The sequence below is a fragment of the Meleagris gallopavo genome, chromosome 1 (genome assembly GCF_000146605.3).
Source record: "Meleagris gallopavo isolate NT-WF06-2002-E0010 breed Aviagen turkey brand Nicholas breeding stock chromosome 1, Turkey_5.1, whole genome shotgun sequence".
Classification (NCBI taxonomy): domain Eukaryota; kingdom Metazoa; phylum Chordata; class Aves; order Galliformes; family Phasianidae; genus Meleagris; species Meleagris gallopavo.
This window is the reverse complement of record NC_015011.2, coordinates 70,663,612-70,673,860: the sequence shown is the minus strand read 5'-3', so window position 1 is coordinate 70,673,860 and position 10,249 is coordinate 70,663,612. Positions and strand designations below refer to the sequence as shown.

At 39.2% G+C, this 10,249-nt stretch overlaps 1 protein-coding gene across 1 annotated transcript; it reads left to right on the top strand.

Moving 5' to 3' along the window:
- Positions 1–9,730, top strand: KIAA0930 (KIAA0930 ortholog). The gene is made up of 7 exons (XM_010716525.1): positions 1–30; positions 347–451; positions 1,727–1,804; positions 4,703–4,804; positions 5,260–5,400; positions 7,178–7,372; positions 9,530–9,730. Exons 1-7 carry the CDS (start codon positions 1–3, stop codon positions 9,713–9,715), a joined length of 837 nt encoding a protein of 278 aa, XP_010714827.1. The 3' UTR covers positions 9,716–9,730.
- The last annotated feature ends 519 nt before the right edge of the window (positions 9,731–10,249 follow it).

The window sequence follows — 10,249 nt, the reverse complement described above, 5'->3', positions numbered from 1 at the left end:
ATGGCTTTGAGTTCCAGTTCCTACTGCATGGTATTTTTCTCCAGACAGATACCAGATGACCAAATGTGTGCATTCATCTGATGTGTTTGTATTCCAAGGGATTATGTTAAGGGAAATGCATAGGTATGGGTAGCAATCTTTATTTCACTGTTGCTAAAACATACCCACGCATAAGGAAGAAATGAAACTTAGCTTCCATGAGAGGTCTTGGTCAGCAAAATCTGATCTTTATGAAAACATGTCAGGAATCTTTATTGGCAATGTGTAGTTTCTGGAGTCAATATTAAATATGCATTTGGCACCTTTGGATAGTATTTTTCAAAGAGATTTATCATTTTCTTAGCAGGTTGAAGTTGAAGTTTATCGAAGAGATTCCAAGAAGCTTCCTGGGCTGGGAGATCCTGACATCGACTGGGAAGAGAGTGTCTACTTGAACCTCATTCTACAGAAGGTAACAGTGATTCTTAGTTAATTTTCACATGTTGTTCACGTGGAGAGATTTAAGGGAAAGCTTTAGTCTGTCCACTTCCCTCTTTACCACTGGGAGGATTTGAACATTTCTGGAAAATGGAAACAAAACATGTTTTTTGCTTTTGTTAGAGTCTGAAAGAACAAAACCAGAAATAATAGTTATTTTCCAGTAGAGTTGTAAGAGCTTTCTTCAAAATCTTTGAATATATCCAGTAAGGCTGAGCTGAATATTATCTGAAAGCTCTGCAAAATGGAAGGCTTTGTCAAGTATAATAGTTTTTGAGTGTGAATAACCATTTGACCAGCAGTGATTTCATTAGCTCACAGTACAACCAAGAGAGGGAACTGCTAAATGAAAACGCCATGGGATTTTTCTACTGTATACATCAGAGCTTTATTAAGCCTTTTCTTTCTGTTGGTGGAAAGATGAAACTAGCACATCCTATTCTTTTAAATTATCTTGTATTGTTCAGTTACTGTATGTGTTATGTTGTTGCTTTGAGAAGGTGAATGCTATTGGAGTCTTTCCAGATCTCTGAAAAGTTTTGTTGATTAGGGTTTTAAAATGAGGCTGCTGGCTCATTGCGCACATCCTGGAGAATAAATTTTTTATTCTCTCCCCCTCCTTCTCCCCTTCATCCCAGAATTCAAATTGCAGAAGTTCCCTGCAAAGAGTGTTTTCTGTATGTATTTGGTGTTGATTTAAAACATAATCTGTTTTAACACTACAGTCAGAATTTGGAGATGCTGCTACAGCTAAACACTGTTGTCCAGAGCTGTTACACATGCACCTTCTAAGTGTTTTTGGGATGTTTGGCAGGCTGCATTAATGCATTCTGATCTTTTTCATTTTTTGCTTGTGTTGATTATTGTTTTCATTATCCCCTTTTTGAAAGAGGAAGTATTTTCCATTTCTACTGTAAAGTGTTCTGTGTGTCATGCTCATTCTCCACTTGACCAGTTGGCTTAGTGTTAAATAATACTGACAGATGTTTCTTTACCCATATGTTGTGCACTCTAGCAAGCATCTCCATAGAAGATTTTTCAGTATTGAGGAGTAGCCCACAAATTTATGTTTTTTTTTATTATCAAGAAAATTGTAGGGGTGTCAGGATGATAAAGAGAATAGCAATACCAAAACATTTTACTACTTATCCGGAGAGCTGAAAGAGATGAAGATGGAATGTGTTCTGCTATGTACATTTTATTTTTCTGACTTAAAACTTCATTTTTCTATCTGGTGTCCTTGTTTTAGCTGGATTATGTGGTGACATGTGCTGTGTGCACACGCTCCGATGGAGGAGATATTCACATTCACAAAAAGAAATCTCAGGTGAGATTACCCTATTCTTACTGTGGATAAGGGGTTGGCATCCAGTATTTGCTAATCCTAAAAATTGTATCAACACCAGCACAGCAGTTCTCATGCTGTGCTCTGTCACAGGTTCATCCTTCTGAAACAGCTCAGGTCTGCCTGCTGATACATCTTACCAGTCAGCTAAATGTGGGATCTAAACGTGCTTTATAGCCCCTCTCAGAAAGCCATAAAGACCGCTCTGCACTCTCAAGATTTGCATCTTTGCTTAGTGGGTTTGAAAAGAGTGAGCTGAGAGGAGTATGTCTGACTGTTAGGGTGAAATCGGAGGTTCACCCAGTTTGTACAAGTCATAAGTTATAAAAAAGCCTGCAGGATACATCTGTAATGCAAACAGTAGGCAATTTACTGATTGGTGTCTTATCTTCTTATTGTTTTTATGCAGTTCTTATTTTCTTCCTTAAATTGCTTATTCCTTCCATCAGCCCACAGAGGACTTTCATCACTGATGTGTGCAGCATACAGTGAATCCAGGGTTTAACATAGGGGAGGAGACTGAATGATAAGAATGAAGTGGATAGGAATAAGAAACCCTAGACTTCTTCCCCCATTTTTTCAGCAGTTCTTGCAATACCTTTTCCTGGTTGACGGAAATTCTACTCTAAACGGTTTCTGTTGCATAAACTGTTTATCCCAGAGATTTCAACTTCTTTAGTTCTCTCAGCTGCTTGTGTGGCTTTAGCTAAAATGAGTCAGTGTTTTAAAATCCTTTAACCAGTTTTACTTCATTAAAATCAATTGTTTTGCCTACAAAGAAAACTAGCACTGCTGATTATTTTATTTATAATTTGCACGCTGGGGACAAAAATCCCTCCTAGTTAAAGGAGGAATCCCTAGTCAATGTTGTAACGTGGTGCTGTTAAGGCAACAAGTCTTTTATTTCTCATTACTGTTTCTGCTGTGTACAAGTCCAAATTTCACCCTGAGTTAACTTCTGCAAAATTCTTTTGAGAAAAAGAAATCTGTAAATATTGAGCGTGCCTTTGAAAACTAGGAAGATGAGAGTAAGACGACTGCCCAAAGCACTTGGGCAATGTTCTGTGGAAGAATGAGGTTTTCTCTTCCTCATTTCTTGAGGCTCATAATGTGAGGCTGCTTACAAATTTTGCTTTGTTTCTTCCTATCTAGGAGAAACTAGGAACATTAAAATTTACCTGGACATCCTAATATTATGAACCTGTTATATGGAGAGAGGAAAAAGCGCAATTCTATGTATTGTAGAAAGCATATTTGCATTAGGACATTATATTAAAACATGCATGAATCAACTTTTTAAGGTCTATATTACTATTCTGATTGTGGTTTTAGAAAGTATATATTATGGGGTTTTTTGTTGCGGGTTTTTTTTTCTTTACATTGTATGGCACAAGAACAAGGGTGCCTTGAGGATGACCTTGTTTCAGGCATCAGTCCAAGAAGAAGCAGAATTTCTTTTTAGTAATCTATGTGTAAATCATGTATTTTGTTGAATGGCTTGGAATAAAGATGTCCCAAGCTTGACAGCTTGTGTGGATTCAGATCTTTTAGCCCATGGTGAATGCGTGGAGAAAACTTGGTGTTTCTTTAATTCAGAGCTTTTAAACAGAAGTGGAAGCAAAGAAAGCTACTTAGTATAAATTCCTTTCCTTTTTTAGCTGTTTACAGTCTTGTTGGACTGCTAAAATCTAAATGTTGGTAGTTTTGGAGAGAAATGAACAAAGTGGGGATGAGGAATTGCTTCAGAGAGGAAAGACTGTGTTAAAGGAAGCACGGTGGCTAGGGAAAGAAACAGAAGCGGAAGGTGGGGATGAGAAATTAATTTTTTTGTCTTCTTGAGAGCCTCGTGTCTCATTACTGAGTAATACTGGTCTTATTGAGCAAACAACATTCGTTGTACAGTGTCAGATCAGCAGTTTCACAGTAACTCTCTTGCTGTGTGTGTGCTTTTACATTACAACAGACTGCATTAACTTAAAGACAACTCAGGATGGTTTTCGGTTAATGAAAACCATTGCCATAGAATCACAGAAACACCAAGGTTGGAAAAGACCTACTAGATCATCCAGTCCAACCATCCACCTATTACCAATAGTACTCATTAACCATGTCCCTCAACACAAAACCCAAATGTTCCTTGAGCACCTCCAGGGTCAGTGACTCCACCACCTCCCTGGGCAGCCCATTCCAGTGCCTCACCATCTTTCAGGAAAGTAGTATTTCCTAACATCCAGCCTAAATCTCCCCTGGCGCAGCTCAAAGCCATTCCCTCTAGTCCTGTCACCAGTTACACAAGAGAAGAGGCCGACCCCCAGCTCACCACAACCTCCCTTCAAGTAGTTATAGACAGCAATGAGGTCTCCCCTGAGCCTCCTCTTCTCCAGACTGAACAATCCCAGCTCCTTCAGCAGCTCCTCATAAGCCCTGTGCTCCAGACCCCTCACCAGCTTTGTTGCCCTTTTTTGAACCTGCTCCAGGGCCTCAATGTTTTTCTTGCAGTGAGGGGCCCAAAACTGGATGCAGTACTTGAGGTACGGCCTCACCAGAGCTGAGTACAGGGGGGCAATCACTTCCCTGTTCCTGCTGGCAGCACTGTTTCTGATGCAAGCATGAGAGGTTGGTGAGAGCTCAGATGGATACCGAAGCACCTACCATGAATTAATTGATTTTTTGCACATGAAAACTCATGAATTTCATGAGTGGAAGGTTCTGTCATTATTGTAAGATGTGCTTTGCTTTCAGGATGTCCAACCTAAGTGCAGGTGTTGCCTGATTGTGCAGTGTTGACCATGGTGTTTTGGCATTGCTTGCCTGAATGTGCCCATTCCTGGGCACATTTAACTGAGATGATGTAATTTTCTTTTTCAATATCTTTCTCAGCAAGTGTTTGCATCTCCTAGCAAACACCCAATGGATAGCAAAGGAGAAGAGTCAAAGATCAGCTATCCCAACATATTCTTCATGATTGACAGTTTTGAAGAGGTGAGTTCCTTGCTGCAATGGGGTTATGTCCTATACTGGTCTTACATCCTAAGTAGTTGTTTTCTGGCACTTTTGAACAAATGCTCTTGGCTATTTGAATATTGTGCAAGTCATGGTAATTATATATAGTATACATAGTGTGCATATATATATATATACACATACACATACACTATATATATGAGATCTTCCTCATTCTTTAATATCTCTGAAATCTGGATTTAGAGCTTTGGTGTAAGTCTTTTATGAAGGGTTGAATCAAGAGAGGATGATTTTAAGAGATGCCTATCCTAAAGCATGATCCATGTCTTGAGTCTATGATCTTTGGAAAGGCTGGGATGGAGCTTGCAGATTCCTTGCATTTTCCCATTGACATTGAATCTGCATTAGACATAAGGAGAGGGAATCTACACAGCTACAATTTTCCTTTAAGTGTTTCGTCTTGCATCTTGCAGGTTTTCAGTGACATGACTGTGGGAGAAGGAGAAATGGTCTGTGTGGAGCTGGTGGCCAGTGACAAAAGCAACACTTTCCAAGGAGTGATTTTCCAGGGATCCATCCGCTATGAAGCTCTCAAGAAGGTCTATGACAACAGGGTAAGGTGCTCTGAACAGCAACGTCTTGTAGCAGTGATGCTAACCACAGTTTTGGTACTGAGATTGTTGGCTTTTTGTCCTGTCTGATCATCTTCATCATAATTTATCCTATTTGGCTTTGAGAACTGCTCCATAGTTGGTGCTTTTTGTCTCAAATGGCTGAAGTTTCTCAGATCAGGATATATTAGTCTTGTGTTTGCCAAAAGGAGTAAAGCTGGTAAGCATGGCAGGATGTAACACCAAAATAGATGTGAATAACAAAGTTCTGGGAGCCCTTCCATTTTTCTGAAAGCTCATGAGTTTTTCTACTTACCTGTGAGAAGGCATGTTTTACAGGGAGATCTTGAACTCTGATATCTGTTATATGTTAAATGTTTCTGTACACAAGCATAGAGGACACTACGTTGAGTTTCATTCCTGCAAAAGAAGTTTTCATTGTTTTTGGATAGGAATGTGAAATACCATCACTCCCAACTTCAAATTCAGTACTTAGTTTTGAAGTTGAGAGGTGGCAAGAGCCAATAAACTTTACCAAAGATTCGCTGCAAAGACAGTACTGAAGGATTAAAAGAAAAGAAAGCCAATCAGTACCCACTGTGACTGTAAACTTCACTTCCCTTTGTTGTTACCCTATTCAATAGAGATTCTGAACAATTTCTCTTCTCCCCCTTTGAAACGAGAGTAGTTTTGTAGTTGTTCTTCCAAAGAACATGAAACAAAATTTTCTGTCCTGCTATCATCTTGTCTGAAATTATCAGTAGGTGAGATTGCAGAGCCTTTAAGGACTAAATAAGAAGAAAGTCTTGCAGTAGAGAGACAACATTTGATGTGTTAGTGTCGTGTTATAGCTGAGAAATGTCCTGCTTGACCATGCTGCAGTTTTATTAGATGAAAAATGGAATGGTTTGTTTTGATATTTGATTACAGCTAAAGGCAAATCTTAAAAGTCTGACTTCTTTGTACTGTCAGAAGAGAGCAGCAGTAAGCTATATGTACTTTTGAAGGTTACTTGGGTTTTAGTTGTCTGCTTTAATTCTTAGTGCAGTATGGATTGTTATATTATGAATAAACTTGGCTCCTTAAGGGGTTAAAGTGCTGAAAGTTGTGATAAACCACTGAAGCTTGTGGATAGGTCCTTCTTATTTCACTTGACAAAACCCTGACCATTTTCATATTGTTCTGTTCTCTTTTCCATTTCTCAGTTCAGTTTTCAGTTCAGTTGCGTTGAGTGGAAACAGAGCCCTTCTCTCTGCCATGAGTTCAAAAGCTGTCAGGGTTTTGTGGCAAGTGATGTTGTCGTGAAGGTGTTAATTGTGCATCAGGACTCTGTCTTTACACTTTGGGCTTGACAATGTGAATATAAAAATGTCAGAATTATGCTTCCCGTAAGATAGGCACATAGGCCCATTCTGCTCAAGTTTAGTTGTCTGTGATGTTTTGACTCAAGCAAACCTGTGAGGAGCTGTGCATGTGCCTGTCTGTGCTCCAGTGTGCCACAGTCTGTAGGTTTGGGTAAAAGACTTTTTATCTCAATGCGTCATTGGATAACTCTGCTTTTGGGATAGCTGAAGGAGTTGATTCTTCTCTGAGCCACTGTTCCTGTATCTGTAAAATTGCTTTCCCTTTAGAATTTGCTTCATATTGTGGCTTAAAATGCTTCTTAAGAATCAAGATATTAACCATTATTTGCAAGGTTTTTACTTGTACTTAAATAAAATCATATTTTTTATCTGGGAATTAAATTGTGTGTATTTCTTTCCTGTCTCGTGCACTGTAGGTGAGTGTTGCAGCAAAGATGGCTCAAAGAATGTCCTTCGGCTTTTATAAATATAACAACATGGAGTTTGTCCGAATGAAAGGGCCCCAAGGGAAAGGACATGCAGAGATGGCAGTGAGTAGAGTTCCTACTGGCGACACTTCACCTTACGGAACAGAAGAAGATTCAAATCCAGACTCCCCAGTGCATGAGAGAGTAAGTAGACTGACCTAAAGTTAAGTATATGTTTTACTTCAAAGTCAGTTGATGGACTGAAGCTGGAATTAACTGACATGATGGTTCTGAACTTAGTTTTGCATGTGTATATTTTGAATATATTCAATGTATCACAGAATGGCCTGGGTTGAAAAGGACCATTGAGTTTCAACTCCACTGCTATGTGCAGGGTCTAGTGTTCACTAGACCAAGCTGCCCAGAGCCACATCCAGCCTGGAATGCCTCCAGGGATGGGGCATCTCCTTGGACAATCTGTTCCAGTGTGTCACCACCCCCTGAGTGAAAAACTTCCTCCTAATATCCAGCCTTAAGCCTCTCTTGTCGTAGTTTAAAACCATTCCCCCTTGTCCTATCACTATCAACCCATCTCAACAGTTGTTCTCCCTTCTGTTTATACCTCCCCTTGTGCAGATGGATTTTAGTCACAGTTTTCCTTGAGCAAATACTGAATGCAGAGAAGAATGCATGATTCATATTTCTGGAGGAGTATTTTGTTGAAACAACAGCAGTGTTGATGCCGGGGAAAATGATGGATCTGCCTATTTTCTGTGAAAATTAATAGATTCCATTTCTGTATAAGATGGGGTTTACCTAGAAACATGGAATTTGTGTATGGTGTAGCTTTCTTACTAAACCTCACAGGTAATTTTTGAGGTGTTTTATGGAGAGATTTTGCCAGCAGCAGGAAGATTGTAATGTTAAAGCAAGGACTATACATCTAGACGTAGAACTGTAATTATGCATATGCTGAATTCTAATGCAAGCCTAGTAAAATACCAATGAAGTATCCAGAGATATTGATTTGGCCTTTAATCAATCCTACACATTGTTTTTAATAATGATATTTAACCTAGTTAATGGGGATTAGACAGCATGCCTTTAAAATATCTGTACAGGTGTGTCCTGACCCAGGCTGTGTGATTACTGATTCCTATGTAACATCACTAAGCCTGTAGTTGATAGACCCACAGAGCTGCTTTCAGACGTGCCCATGGAAGAGTATGACTTCTGGATTCTTAAAGGGCCAAATGAGCACACATACTGAACACATTAATTGAATATGTGTCTTCTGTACTGTAGAGATACAGTCTGTAGAAACCATGCCTAGTGGGACTTCCTGAGCTTATAGCTACCAGGCTTCCAGTGTCTCTGTTGATGTATTGTTGTTGCTCTTTGCTAATGGCTTTAATGGCCTTTTGTCTGTTTCTGGTTTACCCTTCAAGTGTGATAAGAAATGACTGTGGAATTAAAAAGAAATTGAGACAAGCATAGATTAGAGATCAAGTGCACTTATGGGAGGAGGATCATTTGGGTGATAGAATGCCTCTTTTTTTTTTTTTTTAAATATATATATATTACTGACAGAGGGATAATATAAGGGCTTCTTCAGTGCAACACCAATGTGGTTTGGCTATCGTTCTCCGCTGCATATCACCTCCCTCCATATTTGCAAGGACAAATACAAGCAGTGTCAGGTCTAATTTTAGGAAACATTATGGGATTGTTAAATCAACAGTGTGAGAAGGCTGAGATGAGAGAAATTATTTCTGTAGAGAAATAATACACATACAGTTAGCACTGATAGGGCTTTTGTGTCACGTCCTTGGGTTAGGTAATTGCCTTGTGACCCTGCTTCACAGTGACGTTTACAGTGATCTCGTGGCATCCATTTAACCTGGGAAACAACTACCTTGTGCTTCCCAAGGAAATGATGATGCACAATTTTGTGGTCACTAAGTACGTTCTTAGCTTATTGTCTTGTGCTTTTCAACACACAAAAATAAGATTGACACTGTTGGTGCCTAAATAAGTTATTAATCCTTTGTGATTATAAATCTTTGTGAAAAGTGATCCCATGACAGCTCTGAAGAGAAAGGGTTTTTTTCATTATTTTATTTTTCCCATAACAGTTAAGGGTGCTGATGCATCAAAATATCTTATTTCAATGAGCAGCTTGAAGCTGAGGTGACTCTGCAGTTGACATTGTGACCACTATGCTAAAACTTGCAGCGAGATGCCAGTTGTGATTGAATTTTAAATGTGATTGCCTTGTGGCACATTTCAGACTAAAAAGTTCTATGCTTTTAGTAAGAAAGACATAAAATCTTCTCCAGCATTTCTTCTATTCTCTTTTAGCTCACGTCTTTCAGCACACCGCCGACCCCAGAACGCAACAATCGCCCATCGTTTTTCTCCCCATCTCTTAAGAGAAAAGTACCCCGAAATCGAATTGCTGAGATGAAAAAATCCCACTCGGCAAATGACAGTGAGGAGTTCTTCAGAGATGATGATGGTGGAGGTGAGAGAAGTAACATCAGCTAAACAGACTATCAGAGAGAAGGGGAAACACATCTGTGGAAAGGGATTTCAATGCTGGATTTTTCAAAAGGTTTGCAGCATGAAAAACCTAGATCCACAGAAGGTCCAACACTGGTGCCACTCTAAAACTGGGTTCACAGCTTTAGCATCTATTTTAAGGCAGAAGACCAATTTGTCTCCATGTTTAATTATGTAAAGGCTACAGTGTGGATCAGTTACTATGTAGTATGATGGGAAGAGCAGCTTTCCCATATGGAGTCCTGCTGTCGCAATTTATTTCTCCTGGAGGCTGCAGAAGGTAGGTTGGGGTTGTTCAGAGCTTTTATCCAGCAGCTTTCCATCCAGGTGATGGCCTGCTCAGTATACTAGGTCTGATCCTAATATGGTAGTGGTCATAATGATGAGCATTCTTATTATTTTCATTTTCTGTTCCTTTACAAATATTTGAGTGGAAAAATGACTGATTTTTTCCAAACATTTTATGGCATGCAAATAATAGAGCATACATATAAAATATTGAGATATGTGCTTTTTTTT